Raw genomic sequence first — 25,781 nt, forward strand, 5'->3', positions numbered from 1 at the left:
TAAATGTGTGTTCTTAGCTCCTGAGGTTGAGTTTCTGGGCAGGAGGGCTGCTGCTGATGGGATTCTGCCCACCGAATCCAAAACAGAGGCGATTCGACGAGCACCCAGGCTCTGCAACACATCGGAACTGCGTTCATTCCTGGGACTGTTGAACTATTTTGGGAACTTTCTGCCGAACTTGAGCACGTTGTTGGAGCCGCTACACGTGCTCCTGTGTAAGGGTTGCGATTGGTTTTGGGGGGACTGTCAGGAACGGGCTTTTGATCGGGCGCGAAACCTACTGTGTTCAAACAAGCTGTTGATTCTGTACGGCCCTTGCAAAAGTTTAGTTCTGACATGTGATGCAACGTCCTATGGGGTTGGGTGCGTGTTGCGGCAGGGTAATGCTGAGGGTCAGCTACAACCTGTGGCTTATGCCTCCAGGTCACTCTCTCCAGCAGAACGGGGCTATGGGATGGTTGAAAAGGAAGCGCTTGCATGTGTCTATGGTGTAAAGAAAATGCATCAGTACCTCTTTGGTAGGAAGTTTGAATTAGAGACGGACCATAAGCCACTCACATCCCTGTTGTCAGACAGCAAGGCTGTCAATGCCAACGCATCAGCTCGCATACAAGAGCTATCCAGCCTAATCCCGCTTTCCAGCTCTTGGTCCGTAGCCCGAATGGCCTACTCCTGCACCTATTTTCTATGTTTCTATGTTTTAGGTGTTGGTTGAAAGGGTAAAATATAGGCCAGGACACCGGGGAGAACCTTGTTTTTCACGTCCACCCGAGAGGGCAGTCAGGGCCTCAGTTTAACGTCTCATCTGAAAGACGTATGTTCTCACGTGGATCTGCACGCGAGGGTTAAACTGGTTGGGACATGGTCTTTGGAACATTGGATGATGGGGAATGGGCTACACCGTTGGTGCAGCCTTGCATTACACCGAGGATGCACACCGGAGGTCAGACCTGGGACCGTCGCAGTTATGGGGGAGTTCACAAGCAATTTCTAAACCTCGGCCGATCCCCGAGTGTTCAATACTCACAAGGTGAAGGCCCAGCTCTCGCAGTGAGGGACAACACCAAGGGTGACATGTGTCAGAGGACGGAGCCGCATTTATTAAGGACCCGATTGTGTTGTTGAAAAGTCTCAAAGTGTTCCTCACAGTGAATTGCTGTTTCCGAGTCCAGAGGGGATGGGATCAATCGGGAAGCAGTGATTACCTCACGCCACCCTCGGGTTTTCAGTCTGTAGGTTGTAGGAGAAATCGAAGACCGAGCGAGATGTGTTTATGTGAGTGAGTGAGTGAGTGTGTGTGAGTGTGTGTGTGAGTGAGTGAGTGTTTGTGAGTGTGTGAGTGTGTGTGTGAGTGAGTGTGTGAGTGAGTGAGTGTGTGAGTGTGAGTGAGTGTGTGAGTGAGTGTTTGTGAGTGTGTGTGTGTGTGAGTGAGTGAGTGAGTGAGTGTGTGTGAGTGAGTGAGTGTGTGTGTAAGTGAGTGAGTGAGTGTGAGTGAGTGTTTGTGAGTGAGTGAGTGTGTGTGTGAGTGAGTGTGTGTGTGTGAGTGAGTGTGTGAGTGAGTGTTATGTGAGTGCGTGTGTGTGAGTGTGTGTGTGTGAGTGAGTGTTATGTGAGTGCGTGTATGTGTGTGTTTGTGAGTGTGTGAGTGTGTGTTATGTGAGTGCGTGTGTGTGAGTGAGTGTTATGTGAGTGAGTGTGTGTGTATGTGTGTGTTTGTGAGTGAGTGAGTGTGTGAGTGAGTGTTATGTGAGTGCGTGTGTGTGTGAGTGAGTGTATGTGTGTGTGAATGTGTATGTGTGTGTGAGTGTGTGTGTGAGTGTGTATGTGTGTGAGTGAGTGAGTGTTACGTGAGTGCGTGTGTGTGTGAGTGAGTGTATGTGTGTGTGAATGTGTATGTGTGTGTGAGTGTGTATGTGTGTGAGTGAGTGAGTGTTACGTGAGTGCGTGTGTGTGAGTGTGTGTGTGAGGACACCGGGGATAACTCCCATGCTCTTCTTCGAAATAGTGCCACGGGATCTTTTATGTCCACTTGAGAGGGTAAACGGCGCCTCAGTTTAACGTCTAATCGAAAAGACGGCACCTCCGACAGTGCAGCACTCCCTCAGCACTGCACTGGGAGTGTCAGCCTGGATGTTTGTGCTCAGGTCCTTGGAGTGGGACTTGAACCCACGACTTTCTGAGCCATGGCTGAAAGAGCTAGGTTTTAAGCAGTGTCTAAAAGGAGGAGTGAGAGACGGAGAGGTAGAGCAGGGAATTCCAGAGCGGGGCAGGTCAGGATTTGTCCGGTGGTCATCCAGTGGGTCGAAATCTAGGCTGACACTCCAAATTACTGAGGGAGTGCTGCACTGTCGGAGGTGCCGTCTTTCAGATGAGATTTTAAACCGAGGCCCCATCTGCTCTCTCAGGTGGACGTAAAAGATCCCATGGCACTCTTTCGAAGAAGAGCAGGGGAGTTATCCCCAGTGTCCCGGGGCCAATGTTTATCCCTCAAAAAATCAGTAAAACAGATTATCTGGTCGTTATCACGTTGTATGTTTGTGGGAGCTTGCTGCGCACGAGTTGGCTGCCGCATTTCCCACATTGCAACAGTGACTGCTCCAAAAGTACTTCATTGGCTGTAAAAAACACTTTGGGACGTCCTGAACGGAAAGGCGCTATATAAATACAAGTTCTTTCTTTTGTTTAGTGGGCTGAGGGTAGGGCTGCCGATGGTGGGAACGCACAAGAGGCAGGAGCAGGAGGAATGCGGAATGGTCGGAGGGTCGCAGGGGGGCTGGAGGAGGTTGCAGAGTTCGGGAGATTGCGAGGCCATGGAGGGATCTGAAGAAGAGGTTGTGGATGTTAAAATGGAGGCGTGGGCGGTCTGGCGGCCAATGTCGGTCAGCGAGCACAGGGGTGGCGGTGAACGGGACTTGGTGCGTGTCAACAACAACAACTTGAATTTATATAGCGCCTTTAACGTAGGGAAACTTCCCAGGGCAATTCACAGGAGATTTAAAAAACAAATGTCAGGGCACGGGCAGCAGAGGTTTGGACGAGCTCGAGGTTACGGAGGGTGGAAGGTGGGATCGTCGAGTGTGGAGGTAACACAGGTCTGGATGAGAGTTTCAGCAGCAGCTGGGCTGAGGCAGGGCGGAAACAGGCGATGTTACGTTGGAAATCTTGTGATGGAGGGAACATGGGGTCAGAAGCTCAGCTCCAGGTCAAATCGATCCTTTCGTGACTAGGCCACTCAGGGCTTCAACATCTGTGTATTCGGATTCAATATATGTTAATTGCATGGATTTAGATTACTTCGTAAGGTCAAAGGTGATTCATTTCCTGTTGAATTCATCAGCAGGTCTCGGTTGCCAAGTGCGGAAAGAAACAGTCGGGAAATGGAAGCCACACTGTATGTCTCAGATAAGGGAAAGCTGTCTGGGATTGTCCGCTTGTCAGCTCTTGACAAACCATTTCCTCCACCTGTTTCCTAAAGCTCTTGAGCGCAAGATGCCAACTTGCTCACTTGTAAACTGGAAAACAGATTTTGGTTCACGCGCTGCTGGCAGTAGAGTCTCTCTCCACCACCGTTCGACCCAGGGCCAGCAAGGGGGCGGGGCAGGGCAGTATTGGGGCGGGACAAGGTTGGGGCGGGACAGGATTGGGGCGAGGAGGGGTTGGGGCGGGGTAGGGTAGGATTGCGGCAGGGCTGGGCGGGATTGGGGCGGGGCAGGATTGGGGCAGGGAAGGGTGGGATTGGGGCGGGGCAGGATTGAGGCGGGCAAGGGTTGGGATTTTGATAGAATACAGATCCACTGATCACTGGTCCAGCTCGCTAGTCACCCAAGTGTAAGCTGAGACAGTGAATGTCAACATGGCATCTGATCCGTGGAGGCCATCCCATCCCACCCCAGTCCAGCCCATCCCACTCCAGCCCATCCCATCCCACTCTAGCCCAGCCCAGCCCATCCCACCCATCCCTGACCAGTCCAGCCCCATCCTCACCCGATATCCACTTTCAGCACTATAATGTATGTACCTGTGAGTATGCTCACGGGTTTGTAGAGCCGTTGCATTGTGAGTGGCTTAGCCAGTCACGTGATGTTCACAAGGCTCAAGAAAACCCCAGCCAGTTGGGTTCGGGGGATCCACGATGGGGCAGATGGTTGAGAGCCTGGTGGATGAACTGGTAATGTGTCGTGTGATTGTGAAACCTTTGCTAATAAACCAACTAGTTCTTAATAGCAATGTGTTGCCATGAATTCTTAAGCAGAGAGCCCACGAAGCAAATATATTACAAGCGGGGCTCACTCAATAGCGAAAAGGAGCAGGAACCCAGGTCGGTATTGCCCTCCCAACCCAAGTGCTCCGAGTCCGACTGTAGTGACTCTACCGTTGCTCAGCACAGGCTGGAGATTAAACCCGGGCTCTTCATGGTCCACTGCAGGCGTGGCATTTACACACTCGGCTGTTGATGGAACACTGCACTGCAGATTGCCCCTTACACTTGTAGAAACGGCATGAGGGGTTTCCCCAGGCCTGCGTACACCAGCAGCAACTTGTATTTATATAGCGCCTTTAACATAGTAAAGCGCCCCGACGTTATCAGACAATAGTGACACCGAGCCATGTAGGGAGATATTTGGACAGTAGACCAAACGCTTGGTCAAAGGGGTAGGATTTAAGGTGCGTCTTAAAAGAGAGATAGAGAGGTTTAGGGAGGGTATTCCAGAGTTTATGGCCCAGGCAGCTGAAGGCACGACCACCAATGGTGAAGCGATGGAAATGGAGGTTGCGCGAGAGTCCAGAATTGGAGGAGAGCGGAGCTTTTTAAAATTCGTTCATGGGATGTGGGCGTCACTGGAAAGGCCGGCATTTATTGCCCATGCCTAATTGCCCTCGAGAAGGTGGTGGTGAGCCACCTTCTTGAACTGCTGCAGTCCATGTGGTGAAGGTGCTCCCACAGTGCTGTTAGGGATGGATTTCCAGAATTTTGACCCAGCGACGATGAAGGAACTGCGATATATTTCCAAATCAGGATGGTGTGTAACTTGGAGGGGAACTTGGAGGTGGTAGTATTCCCATGCACCTGCTGCCCTTGTCCTTATAGGTGGTAGAGGTCGCAGGTTTGGGAGGTGCTGCCGAAGAAGCCTTGGCGAGTTGCTGCAGTGCATCTTGTAGATGGTACACACTGCAGCCACGGTGCGCCGGTGGTGGAGGGAGTGAATGTTGGAGGTGGTGGATGGGGTGCCAATCAAGTGGGCTGCTTTGTCCTGGATGGTGTCGAGCTTCTTGAGTGTTGTTGGAGCTGCACTCATCCAGGCAAGTGGAGAGTATTTCATCACACTCCTGACTTGTGCCTTGTAGATGGTGGAAAGGCTTTGGGGAGTCAGGAGGTGAGAATATATCCAATGAACTGGCATCAACAACTCTATGCGGCAGAGAATTCCACAGGTTAACAACTCACTGAGTGAAGAAGTTTCTCCTCATCTCAGTCCTAAATGGCCTACCCCTTATCCTAAAACTGTGTCCCCTGGAATTCGCCTACATCGGGAACATTCTACCCGCATCTAACCTGTCCCGTTCCGTCAGAATCTTATATGTTTCTATGAGATCCCATCCTTCTAAACTGCAATGTATAAAGGCCCAGTTGATCCAGTCTCTCTTCATATGTCAGTCCAGTCATCCTGGGAATCAGTCTGGTGAACCTTCGCTGCACTCCCTCAAAAGCAAGAACTTCCTTCCTCAGATTAGGAGACCAAAACTGAACACAATATTCAATGAAGGCCAACATACCATCTGCCTTCTTCACCGCCTGCTGTACCTATATGCCAACTTTCAATGACTGATGAACCATGACACCCAGGTCTCGTTGCACCTCCCCTTTTCCTAATCTGCCGCCATTCAAGTAATATGCTGTCTCCGCGTTTTTGCCCCCAAAGTGGATAACCTCACATTTATCCACATTATACTGCATCTGCCATGCAATTGATCACTCATCTCACCTGTACAAGTCATCCTGCAGCCTCTTTGCATCCCCCTCACAGTTCACATCGCCACCCAGTTTAGTGTCATCTACAAACTTGGAGATATTACATTCAATTCCTTCATCTAAATCATTGATGTATATTGTAAATAGCTGGGGTCCCAGCACTGAGCCCTATGGCACTCCACTAGTCACTGCCTGTCACTCTGAAAAGGACCTGTTTATTCCGACTCTCTGCTTCCTGTCTGCCAACCAGTTCTCTATCCACGTCAGTCTATTACCTCCAATACCATGTGCTTTGATTTTGCACACCAATCTCTTATGTGGGATCTTGTCAAAAGCCTTTTGAAAGTCCAAATACACCACATCCACTGGTTCTCCCTTGTCCACTCTACTAGTTACATCCTCAAAAAATTCCAGAAGATTTGTCAAGCATGATTTCCCCCTCATAAATCCGTGCTGACTTGGACCGATCCTGTCATTGCTTTCCAAATGTGCTGCTATTTCATCCTTAATAATTGATTCCAACATTTTCCCCACTACTGATGTCAAGCTAACAGGTCTATAACTACCTGCTTTCTCTCTCCCTCCTTTTTAAAAAAGTGGTGTTACATTAGCTACCCTCCAGTCCATAGGAACTGATCCAGAGTTGATAAACTGTTGGAAAATGATCAGCAATGCATGCACTATTTCTAGGTCCACTTCCTTAAGTACTCTGGGATGCAGACTATCAGGCCCCGGGGATTTATCGGCCTTCAATCCCACCAATTTCCCTAACACAATTTCCCACCTAATAAGGATACCCTTCAGTTCCTCCTTCTCACTAGACCCTCGGTCCCCTAGTACTTCCGGTAGGTTATTTGTGTCTTCCTTCGAGAAGACAGAACCAAAGTATTTGTTCAATTGGTCTGCCATTTCTTTGTTCCCCATTACAAATTCACCTGAATCCAACTGCAAGGGATCTCCGTTTGTCTTCACTAATCTTTTTCTCTTCACATATTTAGAGAAGCTTTTGCAGCCGGCGATAATAATGTTGTTGAATGTCAAGGGGAGGTGGTTAGACTCTCGCTTGTTGGAGATAGTCATTGCCTGGCACTTGTGTGGTGCAAATGTTACTTGCCACTTATCAGCCCAGGCCTCAGTGTCATCCAGGTCTTGCTGCATGCGAGCATGGACTGCTTCATTAACTGAGGAGTTGCGAATGGCACTGAACACTGTGCAGTCATTAGTGAACATCCCCACTTCTGACCTTATGATGGAGGGAAGGTTATTGATGAAGCAGCTGAAGATGGTTGGGCCTAGGACACTGCCCTGAGGAACTCCTGCAGCGATGTCCTGGGGTTGTGATGATTGACCTCCAACCACCACAACCATCCTCCTTTGTGCTGGGTATGACTCCAGCCAGTGGAGAGTTTTCCCCCTGATTCCCATTGACTTCAGTTTTACTAGGGCTCCTTGATGCCACACTCGGTCAAATGCTGCCTTGATGTCAAGGGCAGTCACTCTCATGTACTGGATGGCATTGTGTGCAGTGAATATCAGAAAATCAGACAGATTCCGTTACAGAGTGCTGTGTGCAGAGCAGGGAAAATCTCCCCTTATAAAGTCACTCACCTCAATTGTGTGTCTTTGTTGCTTGTGAATTAACTGCTCTATCCTGATATGTGAAGTACGCCTCGATTTCAAAATTCTCATCCTTGTTTACAAATCCCTCCATGGCCTCGCCCCTCCCTATCTCTGTAATCTCCTCCAGCCCCACAACCCCCCCCCCCCGAGATGTCTGCACTCCTCTAATTCTGCCCTCTTGAGCGTCCCTGATTATATATCACTCAACCATCGGTGGCCGTGCCTTCGGCTGCCTGGGCCCCAGGCTCTGGAACTCCCTCCCTAAACCTCTCCGCCTCTCTCTCCTCCTTCAAGACGCTCCTTAAAACCTACCTCTTTGACCAAGCTTTTGGTCACCTGCCCCAATTTCTTCTTTTGTGGCTGGGTGTCAAATTTATTTGTTTTGTCTGTAACGCTTTTGTGAAGCGCCTCGGGACGTTTTACTACGTTAAAGGCGCTATATAAATACCATCATAGGCTGTCCCCCGAACGAGGATGACTTGCTTCCACATGAGTTCACAAATGTTTCAATGACTTTCCAGTCCTGAACTTCAAGAGTAGAAGATGCCTGTGCGTGGATTTTTTTTAACGTGTGTGGTGGCCATTGCACACCAGCCACCACACGGGCTCGACAGAGCTCGGTCTAGGTCCGGTGGCAAGGGTTAACCAGGACGTCTGGATACAAGTTGTTGTTGTACATCGCTCACCTACTTCTGCTCTGCTTGTCTTCACAGAACATGGCATTGTTTGGGATGCTCCTGTGCTCGGCCACGCTGGCGCTGTGCCGGGCCCTGACGGTGGGACCCACTGCCCCCTCCGCGGACGCCCCGTGCCCCGGCGGCTGCACCTGCCACGCCAACACTTGGCACGTCGGCTGCACCAACGTCAGCCTGAGCGGGGTGCCCGGCGAGCTGCCCCGCCTCACCACCGAGCTGAAGCTGAGCGCCGGCAGCCTGCCTGCCATCCCGGCCAACGCCTTCCTCGGCCTGCCCGCTCTGACCACGCTGCACCTGAGCGGCAACGGCGTGAGCCGAGTCGGGCCTGGCGCCTTCAACGGCTTGAGCCGGCTGCAGTTCCTGCACCTCGACAACAATGGGATTGAAGCGCTGGAGGTCGGCGTGTTTGACAACGTGTCCGCCCTGACGTTCCTGCACCTGGAAAACAACCTCATCGCCAACATCACACCAGGTACTCGAGACTCCTTTCCCTTTTGCCCACCATCTGTAATGTATTTGTGAACATCATGTGACTGGCTAAGCCACTCCCAACTCAACAGCTCTACAACTATTTTAAACTAAACTTTAAATCAAGTGGCCCCCTTTTTGGGAAGGGCACTAGAACCCAGAAATTTAGAAACTCTGCCAATCAAAAAATGTGCTTGCCAGGGGTGATGATGCACGCCATTCCCTCCGGTGCCCACCTCTCGCGGAAGGCCGCGAGTGTACCAGTGGACACCGCGTGCTCCATCTTCAGGGTGAGTATGCTCACGGGTTTCAGGAGCTGTTGAGGGGTCCCCAGTGGAGTGCTCCCTACATGGGAGTCCTCCCTTTATTTATTAGGGACTTGGCTTGGATAATGTTGCACAGAGCAGTCCCATGCAATAAGTTTTTAAGCCAGTTCACGGAGTCGCCTGCAGTTTCTGCGGTCTGGAGGAGTCCGTGTTCCACGTCTATGTTGTATGTGTGAGGTTGCAGCCCCTGTTCCAATATTTGAAGGTGCCGCTCCTTAAATTCTGGTTGCACTTCAGTCCCACGCTCCTGATCTTTGGGCACCCTGTGCGGAGGGGAGCGGGCAGGTCGGAAGGCCTCCTCGTAGAACTGCTCCTGGGCCTGGCCAAGGTGGCCATTAACCTGTCCAGGCAGCGGGCGGTCGAGGGGGTCGTTCAGCCCGACTGCCTGTCTCTCTTCCGCAGTTACATCCGAGCCAGGGTGTCCCTGGAGATGGAACACCCTGGTCCACCGGTACGCTCGCGGCCTTCCGCGAGAGGTGGGCGCCAGAGGGACTGGAGTGCATCATCACTCCCGGCAACCAAATTTTAATTTGATTTGGAAAAGTTCCCAGTGAATTTCTAAAGTTATGGGTTCTAGTGCCCTTACCAAAAAGGGGGTACTTGATTTAAAGTTTATTTTAAAATAGTTGTAGAGCTGTTGAGTTGGGAGTGGCTTAGCCAGTCACGTGATGTTCACAAGACTCAATAAAACCCCAGCCAGTTGGGTTTGGGAGATCCACAGTGGACACAGTATTATAACTAAGGCCTAATTAAGGTCTTGTACAAGGACAAAATATTAAGCCTCGTATTACATAGAAAATAGGTGCAGGAGTAGGCCATTCGGCCCTTCGAGCCTGCACCACCATTCAATAAGATCATGGCTGATCATTCCCTCAGAACCCCTTTCCTGCTTTCTCTCTACACCCCTTGGTCCCTTTAGCCGTAAGGGCCACATCTAACTCCCTCTTGAATATAGCCAATGAACTGGCATCAACAACTCTCTGCGGCAGGGAATTCCACAGGTTAACAACTCTCTGAGTGAAGAAGTTTCTCCTCATCTCAGTCTTAAGTGGCCTACACCTTATCCTAAGACTATGTCCCCTGGTTCTGGACTTCCCCAACATCGGGAACATTCTTCCTGCATCTAACCTATCCAGTCCCGTCAGAATCTTATACGTTTCTATGAGATCCCCTCTCATCCTTCTAAACTCGTGAATAAAGGCCCAGTCGATCCAGTCTCTCCTCATGTCAGTCCTACCATCCCTGGAATCAGTCTGTGAACCTTCGCTGCACTCCCTGAACAGCAAGAACGTCCTTCCTCAGATTAGGAGACCAAAACTGAACACAATATTCCAGGTGAGGCCTCACCAAGGCCCTATATAACTGCAGTAAGACCTCCCTGCTCCTATACTCAAAACCCCTAGCTATGAAGGCCAACATACCATTTGCCTTCTTCACCGCCTGCTGTACCTGCATGCCAACTTTCAATTACTGATGAACCGTGTCACCCAGGTCTCGTTGCACCTCCCCTTTTCCTAATCTGCCGCCATTCAGATAATATTCTGCCTTCGTGTTTTTTCCCCCAAAATAGATAATCTCACATTTATCCACATTATACTGCATCTGCCATGCATTTGCCCACTCACCTAACCTGTCCAAGTCACCATGCAGCCTCTTAGCGTCCTCCTCACAGCTCACACCACCACCCAGTTTAGTGTCATCTGCAAACGTGGAGATTTTACACTCAATTCCTTCATCTAATACATTAATGTATATTGTAAAGAGCTGGGGTCCCAGCACTGAGCCCTGCGGCACTCCACTAGTCACTGCCTGCCATTCTGAAAAGGACCCGTTTATCCCGACTCTCTGCTTCCTGTCTGCCAACTAGTTTGCTATCCATGTCAGTACATCACCCCAATACCATGTGCTTTGATTTTGCACACCAATCTCTTGTGTGGGACCTTGTCAAAAGCCTTTGAAAGTCCAAATACACCACATCCGCTGGTTCTCCCTTGTCCACTCTGCTAGTTATGTCCTCAAAAAATTCCAGAAGATTCGTCAAGCATGATTTAATTTCATAAATCCATGCTGACTTGGACCGATCCTGTCGCTGCTTTCCAAATGCGCTGCTATTTTATCCTTAATGATTGATTCCAATATTTTCCCCACTACTGATGTCAGGCTAACCGGTCAATAATTACCCGTTTTCTCTCTCGCTCTTTTTTTAAAAAGTGGTGTTACATTAGCTACCCTCCAGTCCATAGGAACTGATCCAGAATCGATAGACTGTTGGAAAATGATCACCAATGCATCCACTATTTCTAGGGCCACTTCCTTAAGTACTCTGGGATGCAGACTATCAGGCCCCGGGGATTTATCGGCCTTCAATCCCATCAATTTCCCGAACACAATTTCCCGCCTAATAAGGATATCCTTCAGTTTCTCCTTCTCACTAGATCCACTATCCCCTAGTACATTCGGCAGGTTATTTGTGTCTTCCTTCGTGAAGACAGAACTGAAATATTTGTTCAATTGGTCTGTCATTTCTTTGTTCCCCATTATAAATTCACCTGAATCCGACTACAAGGGACTTACGTTTGTCTTCACTAATCTTTTTCTCTTCACATATTTATAGAAGCTTTTGCAGTCCGTTTTATGTTCCCTGCAAGCTTCCTCTCGTACTCGATTTTCCCCCTCTTAATTAAACCCTTTAAGTATCATTCGCCAGTCTATTCTAGCCAATTCATGTCTCATACCATCGAAGTTACCTTTCCCTAAGTTCAGGACCCTAGTCTCTGAATTAACTGTGTCACTCTCCATCTTAATAAAGAATTCTACCATATTATTGTCACTTTTCCCCAAGGGGTCTCGCACAACAAGATTGCTAATTAGTCCTTTCTCATTACACATCACCCAGTCTAGGATGGCCAGCTCTCTAGTTGGTTCCTCAACATATTGGTCTAGAAAATCATCCCTAATATACTCCAGGAAATCCTCCTCCACTGTATTGCTACCAGTTTGGTTAGCCCAATCTATATGTGGATTAAAGTCGCCCATGATAACTGCTGTACCCTTATTGCATGCATCCCTAATTTCTTGTTTGATGCTGTCCCCAACCTCACTACTACTATTTGGTGGTCTACATAAGAACATAAGAATTAGGAACAGGAGTAGGCCATCTAGCCCCTCGAGCCTGCTCCTCCACTCAACAAGATCATGGCTGATCTGGCCGTGGACTCAGCTCCACTTACCCGCCCGCTCCCCGTAACCCTTAATTCCCTTATTGGTTAAAAATCTATCTATCTGTGATTTGAATACATTCAATGAGCTAGCCTCAACTGCTTCCTTGGGCAGAGAATTCCAGAGATTCACAACCCTCTGGGAGAAGAAATTCCTTCTCAACTCGGTTTTAAATTGGCTCCCCCGTATTTTGAGGCTCTGCCCTCTAGTTCTAGACTCCCCGATCAGTGGAAACAACCTCTCTGCCTCTATCTTGTCTATCCCTTTCATTATTTTAAATGTTTCTATAAGATCACCCCTCATCCTTCTGAACTCCAACGAGTAAAGACCCAGTCTACTCAATCTATCATCATAAGGTAATCCCCTCATCTCCGGAATCAGCCGAGTGAATCGTCTCTGTACCTCCTCCAAAGCTAGTACATCCTTCCTTAAGTAAGGTGACCAAAACTGCACACAGTACTCCAGGTGCGGCCTCACCAATACCCTGTACAGTTGCAGCAAGACCTCCCTGCTTTTGTACTCCATCCCTCTCGCAATGAAGGCCAACATTCCATTCGCCTTCCTGATTACCTGCTGCACCTGCAAACTAACTTTTTGGGATTCGTGCACAAGGACCTCCAGGTCCCTCTGCACCTCAGCATGTTGTAATTTCTCCCCATTCAAATAATATTCCCTTTTACTGTTTTTTTCTCCCCAAGGTGGATGACCTCACATTTTCCGACATTGAATTCCATCTGCCAAACCTTAGCCCATTCGCTTAACCTATCTAAATCTCTTTGCAGCCTCTCTGTGTCCTCTACACAACCCGCTTTCCCACTAATGTTTGTATCATCTGCAAGTTTTGTTACACTACACTCCGTCCCCTCTTCCAGGTCATCTATGTATATTGTAAACAGTTGTGGTCACAGCACCGATCCCTGTGGCACACCACTAACCACCGATTTCCAACCCGAAAAGGACTCATTTATCCCGACTCTCTGCTTTCTGTTAGCCAGCCAATTCTCTATCCATGCTAATACATTTCCTCTGACTCCGCGTACCTTTATCTTCTGCAGTAACCTTTTGTGTGGCACCTTATCGAATGCCGTTTGGAAATCTAAATACACCACATCCATCAGTACACCTCTATCCACCATGCTCGTTATATCCTCAAAGAATTCCAGTAAATTAGTTAAACATGATTTCCCCTTCATGAATCCATGTTGCGTCTGCTTGATTGCACTATTCCTGTCTAGATGTCCCGCTTTTTTTTTTCTTATTGATAGCTTCAAGCATTTTCCCCACTACAGATATTAAACTAACCGGCCTATAGTTACCTGCCTTTTGTCTGACCCCTTTTTTAAACAGAGGCGTTACATTAGCTGCTTTCCAATCCGCTGGTACCTCCCCAGAGTCCAGAGAATTTTGGTAGATTATAACGAATGCATCTGCTATAACTTCCGCCATCTCTTTTAATACCCTGGGATGCATTTAATCAGGACCAGGGGACTTGTCTACCTTGAGTCTTATTAGCCTGTCCAGCACTACCCCCCTAGTGATAGTAATTGTCTCAAGGTCCTCCCTTCCCACATTCCCGTGACCAGCAATTTTTGACATGGTTTTTGTGTCTTCCACTGTGAAGACCGAAGCAAAATAATTGTTTAAGGTCTCAGCCATTTCCACATTTCCCATTATTAAATCCCCCTTCTCATCTTCTAAGGACCAACATTTACTTTAGTCACTCTCTTCCATTTTATATATCTGTAAAAGCTTTTACTATCTGTTTTTATGTTTTGCGCAATTTTACCTTCGTAATCTACCTTTCCTTTCTTTATTGCTTTCTTAGTCATTCTTTGCTGTCGTTTAAAATTTTTCCAATCTTCTAGTTTCCCACTAACCTTGGCCACCTTTTACGCATTGGTTTTTAATTTGATACTCTCCTTTATTTCCTTGGTTATCCACGGCTGGTTATCCCTTTTCTTACCGCCCTTCTTTTTCATTGGACACAATTCACATTCGCGCTTTCTGCCCTTTGGTATTCCGCAGCTCTACCCATACAGATTCCACATCATCCAAGCTAATGTCCTTCCTTACTATTGCGTTAATTTCCTCTTTAACCAGCAACTCTACCCCACCTCCTTTTCCTTTCTGTCTATGCTTCCTGAATGTAGAATATCCCTGGATGTTGAGTTCCCAGCCTTGGTCACCCTGGAGCCATGTCTCCATGATGTCAATTATATCATATTCATTAATAGCTGCCTGCACAGTTAATTTGTCCACCTTACTACGAATACTCCTCGCATTGAGGCACAGAACCTTCAGGCTCATCTTTTTAACACACTTTGCCCCTTTAGAATTTTGCTGTAATGTGGCCCTTTTTGATTTTGCCTTGGGGTTCTCTGCTCATGAACCTTTAGTGATAAACCACCTTTGAGTCAATAGGGCAGCCCTACTTCTATCTTTCTAAGTTGAAGATTTTTTACACTGAACATTTTTATTCCCACACCCCTCCTGCTCCCCGCCCCCCCCTCCCTCCCCCACCCCACCCCCCAGGTGTATTCTCGAACTTGAGAAAGCTGAACGCTCTCTATCTCAACAACAACCGGCTCACCGTTCTCGTGGATGGTACATTCAAGGGCCTCTCGGCCCTGCGCTGGCTGTTTCTCAGCAACAACGGCATCACTGCCATCGCTTCAAAGGCCTTCACTGGCAACAGGGCCCTGAAGAAGCTGTACCTCGACGGCAACAAGCTGACAGCCGTACCGAGCAGTGCCGCACGTTCCATCAGGAGGCTGGACGTCCTGCAGCTGAGCAACAACAACATCTCCAGACTGACCGCAGCCACGTTTGGCCAGAAGTTGAGGTACCTGACGAAGCTCTATTTGGACGACACATCTTTGGACGCGGCTCCTCCCGAGGCCTTTTCCCGGTTCCGGAGGCTGGAGGTTCTGAGCTTGAAGGACAACCGGCTGGCGACCCTGTCCGCCTCCCGATCCTTCTGGTTCATCAAGCACTTCGGGCTGAGCGGGAACGCCTGGAGGTGCGACTGTGGCCTGATCTGGCTCCGAGATTGGCTTCTGAAGCAGAGCGCGACGGATCAGAGCGAGGTCATCTGTAGCTCCCCCCGTGCACAAGCGGGGAAGCTTCTGCTCAACGTGCAGGTAAAACGTAAAAAAATATCAAGAGCTTGCATTTATATAGCGCCTTTCACCACCTCAGCGCGTCCCAAAGCGCTTTACAGCCAATCAAGTACAGGTCAAACCTCCCTTATCCAGAATTCCCTTATCCAGAACCACCCCTTGTCCAGAACCATTCTCGGCCACCAGGTGGCGCATGCGCAGAACTCCGACACAAACAAATTGAAGTCCTTCCTCACTGCTGACTCCCGCAATCGCTGGCCTGACCCCGCGATCCACCGCTCCTCCCCCCGAATGATCTCTCTGCCGCATTCCTAGCCCCAAGCCAGCCAGCCCCGATATCCCCTTGCTCAGTACCTGTACCATCCAATTTAATGTGACCACCCCTCGTCCGGAAAAATCCCTTATCCAGAACAGGCCCCGAGAGTTCCGGATCAGGGAGGTTCAACCTGTACTTCTGAAGTGTAGTCACTGTTATAATGTAGATTTGCGCACAGTAAGCTCCCACAAACAGAAATGTGACAATGACCAGATAATTTGTTTTACTGATGTTGATTGAGGGATAAATATTGGCCAGGACACCATGGAGGACTCCCCTGCTCTTCTTCAAAATAATGCTATGACATCTTTTAGAATCAGAGAAATTTACAGCACGGAAGGAGGCCATTTCGGCCCATCGTGTCCCCGCCGGCCGACAAAGAGCTATCCAGCCTAATCCCACTTTCCAGTTCTTGGTTCATAGCCCTGTAGGTTACAGCACTTCAAGCGCACTTTTTAAATTTGGTGAGGGTTTCTGCCTCTACCACACATTCAAGTAGTGAGTTCAAGACTTCCACCTCTCTCTGGGTGAAGAAATTTCCCCTCAAATCCCCTCTAAACCTCCTATCAATTACTTTAAATCTATACCCCCTGGTTGTTGACCCCTCTGCTAAGGGGAAATATGTCCATCCTATCCACTCTATCTAGGCCCCTCATAATTTTATACACCTCAATAAGGTCTCCCCTCAACCTCCTCTGTTCCAAAGAAAACAAACCCAGCCTATCCAATCTTTGCTCATAGCTAAAATTCTCCAGTCCAGGCAACATCTTTGTAAATCTCCTCTGTACCTTCTCCAGTGCAATCACATCCTTGCTGTAATGTGGTGACAAGAACTGCACGCAGTACTCTAGCTGTGGCCCAACTAATGTTTTATACAGTTCAAGCATAACCTCCCCGCTGTTGTATTCTATGCCTCATTCTTTTACGTCCACCTGAGAGAGCAGACGGGGCCTCGGTTTAACACCTCATCTGAAAGACGGCACCTCTGACAGTGCAGCACTCCCTCAGCACTGCACTGGGAGAGTAAGCCTGGATTTTGTGCTCAGGTCCCTGGAGTGCAGCTTGAACCCACAACCTTCTGACTCAGAGGCGACAGTGCCGGCTTTGAGCCAGGTAATCAGGGGCCCGGTTGCTTGCTAGGATTTGATGAAGTTGGAGCCCTGGGACAGGGGGAATATGGTGGTACAGTTCGAGTGGCCCAACATCAGCCCCTAACCGTCGGTCTTTCACATGGAATAACAGCTTTTCCAGCCCGATTTTGCTGCTGGTATGGGTGTTGAGAGAAAGTAGCTGATTTTGGTGATTGCGGAACTTGCCCCAATGCCATGTGGGTCTTCTTTCCTGCATACAAAAGCCCCCACCCACCACCCAAAACCTCTTTCCCTCCTCACCCAAGGGCAGGGTCGCCAACTCTGGTTGGACATATTCCTGACGGTTTCATCACATGACCTCTAAAAGCCCCGCCCCCGCACTCCCGCCATTGGTGCATCCTTCAGCTGGAATTGTGAAGGAGAGGCCATGTTTAACAAACCTAATTGCATCTTTTGAGGGATGTAATGGCGGACCAATTGAACAAGTACTTTGGTTCGGTATTCACTCAGGAGGACACAAACAACCTTCCGGATATAAGAGGGGTCAGAGGGTCTAATAAGGAGGAGGAACTGAGGGAAATCCTTATTAGTCGGGAAATTGTGTTGGGAAAATTAATGGGATTGAAGGCCGATAAATCCCCAGGGCCTGATGGACTGCATCCCAGAGTACTTAAGGAGGTGGCCTTGGAAATAGCGGATGCATTGACAGTCATTTTCCAACATTCCATTGACTCTGGATCAGTTCCTATGGAGTGGAGGGTAGCCAATGTAACCCCACTTTTTAAAAAAGGAGGGAGAGAGAAAACAGGGAATTATAGACTGGTAAGCCTGACATCAGTAGTGGGTAAGATGATGGAATCAATTATTAAGGATGTCATAGTAGCGCATTTGGAAAGAGGTGACATGATAGGTCCAAGTCAACATGGATTTGTGAAAGGGAAATCATGCTTGACAAATCTTCTAGAATTTTTTAAGGATGTTTCCAGTAGAGTGGACAAGGGAGAACCAGTTGATGTGGTATATTTGGACTTTCAGAAGGCTTTCGACAAGGTCCCACACAGAAGATTAATGTGCAAAGTTAAAGCACATGGGATTGGGGGTAGTGTGCTGACATGGATTGAGAACTGGTTGTCAGACAGGAAGCAAAGAGTAGGAGTGAATGGGTACTTTTCAGAATGGCAGGCGGTGACTAGTGGAGTACCGCAAGGTTCTGTGCTGTGGCCCCAGCTGTTTACACTGTACATTAATGATTTAGACGAGGGGATTAAATGTAGTATCTCCAAATTTGCGGATGACACTAAGTTAGGTGGCAGTGTGAGCTGCGAGGAGGATGCTAAGAGGCTGCAGAGTGACTTGGATAGGTTAGGTGAGTGGGCAAATGCATGGCAGATGAAGTATAATGTGGATAAATGTGAGGTTATCCACTTTGGTGGTAAAAACAGAGAGACAGACTATTATCTGAATGGTGACAGATTAGGAAAAGGGGAGGTGCAACGAGACCTGGGTGTCATGGTACATCAGTCATTGAAGGTTGGCATGCAGGTACAGCAGGCGGTTAAGAAAGCAAATGGCATGTTGGCCTTCATAGTGAGGGGATTTGAGTACAGGGGCAGGGAGGTGTTGCTACAGTTGTACAGGGCATTGGTGAGGCCACACCTGGAGTATTGTGTACAGTTTTGGTCTCCTAACCTGAGGAAGGACATTCTTGCTATTGAGGGAGTGCAGCGAAGGTTCACCAGACTGATTCCTGGGATGGTGGGACTGACCTATCAAGAAAGACTGGATCAACTGGGCTTGTATTCACTGGAGTTCAGAAGAATGAGGGGACCTCATAGAAACGTTTAAAATTCTAATGGGTTTAGACAGGTTAGATGCAGGAAGAATGTTCCCGATGTTGGGGAAGTCCAGAACCAGGGGTCACAGTCTAAGGATAAGGGGTAAGCCATTTAGGACCAAGATGAGGAGAAACTTCTTCACCCAGAGAGTGGTGAACCTGTGGAATTCTCTACCACAGGAAGTAGTTGAGGCCAATTCACTAAATATATTCAAAAAGGAGTTAGATGTAGTCCTTACTACTAGGGGGATCAAGGGGTATGGCGAGAAAGCAGGAATGGGGTACTGAAGTTGCATGTTCAGCCATGAACTCATTGAATGGCGGTGCAGGCTAGAAGGGCTGAATGGCCTGCTCCTGCACCTATTTTCTATGTTTCTATGTAAATAAAGTCGTAGATTGGAGAATGTCTGTTGATTATTGGAAAACTGCAAATGTAACTCCATTATTTGAGAAAGGTGAGAGAGAGAAACCAGGAAATTATAGTTAGTCTCTGTTGAGAAGTTATTGGAATCTATAATTACGGACAGAGTGACTGAGCACGTGGTGAAATCTGAGCTGATTAGAGAGAACCAACAAGGGTGGGTCATGTTTAACAAACCTAATTGAATTTTTTGAGGAAGTAATTAAAGTAGTAGACAGGGGAATGTCGATGGATGCAGTTTATATGGACTTCCAGAAGGCATTCGATAAGGTTCCACATAGAGACCGTTGGCTAAAATGAAAGCTCCTGGAATTGAAGGTAAGTTATTGACCTGGTTAGGAGATTGGTTAGGTGGCAAAAGACAGAGGTGCCAAAATTGACCCTTTTTTTAAGTGTGGAAAGTAATCACAACTCGGTCGGCGCTGAGAGGCTGCCATTTTCTAAATTTCCCTCCTTTGGTGGTGTACAGGACGTTTTCCCGCTCCGTTTAGCATGCGCCGACTCCTTACCGCCCGGCGCAGACCCCTTACCGCCCCGCGGTGACCCCCTTTCCGCCCCGCGGGAGTGGAGCCACCGCCACTCGGTGCCCCCGACGGCTTTTCTCGGCGGGAAGCTGCCTTAAAGGGGAGGGCGCACTGCCGTGGCCGCCATTTTATTTTAATTGTCGGTCGACTCTAAAGTCGGCCCAACAATGTCAGCCACGGGTTCGGCCGGGCCTCCAGCAAGCAGCCAAGCACCCCCCCCTCTTGGGCACCGGACCGCTGGCCCAGCCGAAACCCTCCCTGGTGGCCCAGTGGGTGCCACTAAAGTGGCTGCAGAGCTCGCAGCGGCCCTCCCCTTTAACTGAAGGGGAGGGACGTTGTGACGCGTCAGCGCGGTGACTCGTCGGAGCGGCGGCCGACCCAACCCGACGGCACTTCTGCCCCACACCCGCACGGAACACCACACCGACACAAAATAAAATTTAAGAGCTGAATATCACTCTACTCTCCGCCCAATGGATTGAGAGAGTCGGGATCACGGGCATGTACTTGCGGTGCAGGCTCGAAGGGCCGAATGGCCTACTCCTGCACCTATTTTCTATGTTTTACTCGAATTGGGAGGAAGTGACAAGTGGATTTCCACAAGGGTCTGTGCTGGGACCTCATCTATTCACGATATTTATTAATGACTTACATAACACAATAGAAAGCCAGATATCCAAGTTTGCCAATGACACAAAAGATTGGTGGCAATAGTAAATAGTGTAGCATGAAATCATAAAGAGACATTGAAACATTAAGTGAGTGGGCAAAACTGTGGCAGATGAATTTCAACACAGGCAAGTGTGAGCTCATCCATTCTGGACCAAAAAAGGAGAGATCGCAGTATTACTGAAATGGTGAAAAGCTGAGAACTGTGGAGGTCCAAAGAGATTTAAGGGTCCATGTACACAGATTACTAAAGTACTATTAATTAAATATCAGGAAGACCGAAGTCATTGTCTTTGGTTCTGGCCACAAACTCCGACCCCCTTTCCACTGATTCAATCTCTCTCCCTGGCATCTGTCTGAGGCTGACCAACTCTGCTTGCAACCTTCGTGTCATTTGATCATGAATTGAGCTTCCTACCATATATCCGTTCTATCACTAAGACAATTTCCACCTCCGTAACATCGCCCGTCTCTACCCTTAGCTCAACTTATCCGCTACTGAAATCCCCATCATGCCTTTATCATCTCTGGATCTGAATATTCCAAAACGTTCCTGGCCGGTCTCCCTAGTTCTACTCTCCATAAACTTGGTCATCCAAAACTCGGCAGCCCGTGTCCTAACTCACACCAAGTCCCGCTCACCCATCACCCTTGTACTCGCTGACCTACATTGGCTCCCGGTTAAGCAACGGCGCGATTTAAAAATTCTCCTCCTTGTTTTCAAATCCCTCCATGGCCTCGCCCCTCCCTATCTCTGTAATCTCCGCCAGCCCTATAATCCCCTGGATCTCTGCGCTCCACCTATTCTGGACTTTTGCACCTCCCTGATTTTAATCGCTCTGTCATTGCTGGCCATACCTTCAACTACCTGGGTCCCAAGCTCTGGAACTCCCTCCCTAAACCTCTCTGCCTCTCTCTCCTCCTTTAAGATGCTCCTTAAAACCTACCTCTTGACCAAGCTTTCGGTCACCTGCCCCAATATCTCCTTATATGGTTTGAAGTCTATTTTTTTTACAACACTCCTGTGAAGCGCCTTGGGATGTTTTATTACGTTAAAGGCGTTATATAAATGTTAGTTGTTGCTGATGTTGATGTCTACATACATGTATTTTCTGGCGAGGGTCACGAGATGCAAGAATGGTAGCTAATTATTTTTCTCTTCTTCTGAGCCCAGGGTAAATAAAGCCTCCGAGTCAGAAGGTGGTGGGTTCAAGTTCCACTCCAGTTGAGGAGATAGGTTGGGCCTCTACTCATTGGAGTTCAGAAGAATGAGAGGTGATCTTATCGAAACATATAAGATAATGAGGGGGCTCGACAAAGTGGATAGAGAGAGGATATTTCCACTCATAGGAGACACTAAAACTAGGGGACATAGTCTCAGAATAAGGGGCCGCCCATTTAAAACTGAGATGAGGAGGAATTTCTTCTCTCAGAGGGTTGTAAATCTGTGGAATTCTCTGCCTCAGAGAGCTGTGGAGGCTGGGTCATTGAATATATTCAAGGCGGAGATAGACAGAATTTTGAGCGATAAGGGAGTCAAGGGTTATGGGGAGCGGGCAGGGAAGTGGAGCTGAACCCAAGATCAGATCAGCCATGATCTCATTGAATGGCGGAGCAGGCTCGAGGGGCCAAATGGCCGACTCCTGCTCCTATTTTTTATGTTCCAGGGATTTGAGGACATAAATCTAGGCTGACACTCCACTGCAGTGTTGAGGGAGTGCTGCACTGTCGGAGGTGCCGTCTTTCAAATGAGACGTTAAACCAAGGCCCCATCTGCTCTCTCAGGTGGACATAAAAGATCCCATGGCACTATTTCGAAGAAGAGCAGGGGGGGTACTCCAAAAGTACTTCACTTGCTGTGAAACTCTTTGAGACGTCCGATGGTCGTGAAAGGCGCTATATAAATGCAAATCTTTCTTTTTTCGTTTCTCTTCTGGTGCCATGGCGGAGGCCACTTAACCCATCGTGGGCTCGGGTTTGACCTTGGCAGTTTGCTGCTCCGTGTGGCTCAGTAACAACAAACATCAACCTGCATTTAATTTATTTAGCGCCTTTAACGTAGTAAAACATCCCAAGGCCCTTCACAGGAGCGTAATCAAAAAGATAATTGAGACCCAGACACACAAGGAGATATTAGGACAGGTGAAAAAAAGTTTGGTGGAAGGGGTAAGTTTTAAGGAGAAGGGAGAGAGGCGGAGGGGAGGTTGAGGGAGGGAATTCCAGAGCGTAGGGGCCTCGGCAACTGAAGGCACAGTCTCCAATGGCGGAGCGATTACAATGGGAGATGCACACCCCCCCTTTTATATTCTTGCTTATAGCAGCAACTGGACATCTATGTTTCAGCAAATTCATCTCTGGTTTGTCAGCAACACGTTTTTATTGATCGATGGTCGTCTACCAAGCGCAGAAACCAGTACCAGGCTCGAGCGTCTCCAAAACAAACTAGAGCAATCTGTAAGAGTAGGGTTGCAGTTTTCCCAAGAGAGCACGCACACTCTCTACCTGCAGAGACATAACCTACTTACCTGAACCCAGAGAATCTAGGCACAAGCGTAGCGCCCCCTAAATGTGTGCAGTGGTATTGCTTCATCATCATCATCATCATAGGCAGTCCCTCGAAATCGAGGAAGACTTGCTTCCACTCTAAAACTGAGTTCTCAGGTGACTGAACAGTCCAATATGGGAATTACAGTCTCTGTCACAGGTGGGGCAGACAGCGATTGGAGGAAAGGGTGGGTGGGGAGTCTGGTTTGCCGCATGCTCCTCCTGCTGCCTGCGCTTGGTTTCTGCATGCTCTCGGCGACGAGACTCGAGGTGCTCAGCGCCCTCCCGGATGCTCTTCCTCCATTTAGGGCGGTCTTTGGTCAGGGACTCCCAGGTGTCGGTGGGGATGTTGCATTTTATCAGGGAGGCTTTGAGGGTGTCCTTGTAACGTTTCCTCTGCCCACCTGGGGCTCGTTTATTAGTACATAGCACTGGTACATTTCTCACTGCTTGATGAACCAGTATAAAACACTGGTTCGGCCTCAACTGGAGTACTGTGTCCAATTCTGGACACCGCACTTTAGGAAGGATGTGACGGCCTTAGAGAGGGTGCAGAAAAGATTTACGAGAATGATCCCAGGCTTGAGGGACTTCAGTTACGTGGATAGACTGGAGAAGCTGGGGTTGTTCTCCTCAGAGCAGAGCAGGACGAGAGGAGATTTGATAGAGGTGTTCCAAATCATGAGGGGTTCAGAGTAGATAAGAGAGAAATTGTTCCCATTAGTGGAGGGGTTGAGAACCAGAGGACACAGATTTAAGGTGATTGGCAGAAGAACTAAAGGCAACATGAGGAAAACCGTTTTTGCGCAGCGAGTGGTTAGGATCTGGAATGCAGTGCCTGTAAGGGTGGTGGAGGCCGATCGAGTGGTTAGGATCTGGAATGCAGTGCCTGTAAGGGTGGTGGAGGCCGATTCAATCGAGGCTTTCGAAAGAGAATTGGATAAGTACCTGAAAGAAAAAAAACTTCAGGGCTACAGGGAAAGGGCGGGGGCGTGGGACTAGCTGAGGTGCTCTTGCAAAGAGCCCGCACGGGCTCGAGGGGCCAAATGGCCTCCTCCTGTGCTGTAACCCTTCTATTCCATGGCCAGGCAAGACCATCCCACCTCTCCATTGAGCACTGGTGTGCAAGGTATCGGCAGCAGATCCCGTTATATCGGCATTTGTGGAGCATTGCTGCACAGATTGCTTTCATTATAGCTTGTAGGTGACAGTTTAGTGAACAGGGCTTCAGTGAGCATGGTCTGTGTTAGCTGTATAAGCATAGCTGCCTTCACGAGATGCGGGAGAAAGGAATAGGATATACAGATTGAGTGAGATGATGTAGGATGGGAGGCGGCTCATGTGGACCAGCACAGAGCAGTTCGGCTGAATGGCCTGTGTCTGTACTGGAAATGTCTATGTCTGTGTCTGCTTTATATAACTGTGTTCTCTTCCTCAGCTGCAAGATCTGACTTGCCCTCCTGATAACCTGGATGTCTCGGCTGCACCATCCATAACGGCCAAGAACCACAGTTCCACTCCAAGAAGACCTCCTTCTTCCAGAGCTACTGCTCAGGCCGCCCCTCCCAACGCGAGCGGCAATCGGCCGACGCCGGGGGCAAACACCGGGGTCAAACAGGCGCTTCCCGCGACCCCCGACCCGTGCCTCTCCAAGCGGATCCAGGAGGTCACCGCCAGCGAGGTCAGCGCCAGCTCCTTGCTGGTGAACTGGAGTGTTCGGGAGGACCTGGGCGACGAATACGAGGTCTGGTACAGCACCGGCGCCGATGCGCAGAGCCTGCGCGTGATCGGCGGGGTCCAGGAGGTGGAGCTGAGCCAGCTCTGGGCCGGATCGCTTTACACCGTCTGCGTGGTCCCCCAGAGCAGCAACATCAACCGGTGCCTCCGGCCCACCGCCAACCAGTGCACGGAGGCCCACACCCTGGGGCTGCCCGGCAACACCGAGCCCGTGCAGTCCGGGGACAGAAAGGGACAGTACGCGCTGGGGGTGGGGATCGCCGTGACGATGGTCCTGCTCGTCATCGCCGCTCTAATCGTCGCCGTCAAGCTCAGGTCGAGGCGTACTGGCTTCCAGAGACACTACGACGAGGATATGTCGGCGTACGTCGAGCATTTTGAGATCGACCAAAGCAAGATGGACTTCGACCAAGTGAACCGCGCCTATGAAAACATTATTGACGAGGGCAACATGTATTTTCATCACATAGATCAAGGTTCGAAGGTCGAGGCTGAGAGTGCACTGGATGGATGCTCGTCCACAGCCAGATACAGGCCTCTAACCAACAACCTCTTGTAACGCCCGGTGCCTCACAGCATCATTGATGCAATGCAGGCAATGGCCGACTAGTCTGAATCCGACTGACGGAATCTCTATCAAAGGACTCGCGCGCGCGCACGCGCACCACCGCTAAACAAATAAAAATCATTTAATGCGTAACCTTTGCCTGAACGATGAGGAAATTTAGTTGTACATTGATCCTTATCACCGGAGGGGGGGGGGGGGGCGGGGGAATCTTCAGTACTTTGCAGAGGGAAACGAGGCGATCGCCACGTTAATTTTGACGATAGCCCACAGGCCAACCATTCGCCAAGACCGTGAGCTCTCGGTGCGAGTTACTACAGCATTGAGCCCCTCCTTTAAACAGAGGAAGGAAGGCCCCAACACCGTTACCACTTAGTGTTTCCTGGCATGTCCCCGGCCAATATTTATCCCTCAACCAACGTTATTAACACAGATCACCCGGTCATCATCTCATTGCTGTTTGTGGGAGCTTGCTGTGCGCAAATTGGCGGCCGCGTTTCCCACATTACAACAGTGACTACACTTCAAAAGTACTTCATTGGCTGCAAAGCGCTTTGGGACGTCCTGAGGTCATGAAAGGCGCTATAGAAATGCAAGGCTTTATTTCCTTCTTTACTGGCCCAATCTCTCGCTAACGTTGCCCGGCAACCATTTTGGATTAG

The 25,781-nt window shown here is 49.2% G+C and overlaps 1 protein-coding gene across 2 annotated transcripts in view; it reads left to right on the forward strand.

Moving 5' to 3' along the window:
• LOC139230494 (chondroadherin-like) overlaps window positions 1–25,254 on the forward strand; it is a 46,019-nt gene extending 20,765 nt beyond the window's left edge. For both annotated transcript variants that reach the window (XM_070862316.1, XM_070862317.1), the window contains exons 2-4: window positions 8,305–8,758; window positions 14,832–15,439; window positions 24,256–25,254. In XM_070862316.1, the coding sequence (XP_070718417.1) occupies window positions 8,305–8,758; window positions 14,832–15,439; window positions 24,256–25,113 (1,920 nt within the window). In that variant the 3' untranslated portion in view covers window positions 25,114–25,254. The remainder of the gene's footprint in view (window positions 1–8,304; window positions 8,759–14,831; window positions 15,440–24,255) is intronic.
• Window positions 25,255–25,781: the final 527 nt, after the last annotated feature.

This window comes from Pristiophorus japonicus, chromosome 19, assembly GCF_044704955.1.
Source record: "Pristiophorus japonicus isolate sPriJap1 chromosome 19, sPriJap1.hap1, whole genome shotgun sequence".
In the NCBI taxonomy this organism is placed as follows: domain Eukaryota; kingdom Metazoa; phylum Chordata; class Chondrichthyes; family Pristiophoridae; genus Pristiophorus; species Pristiophorus japonicus.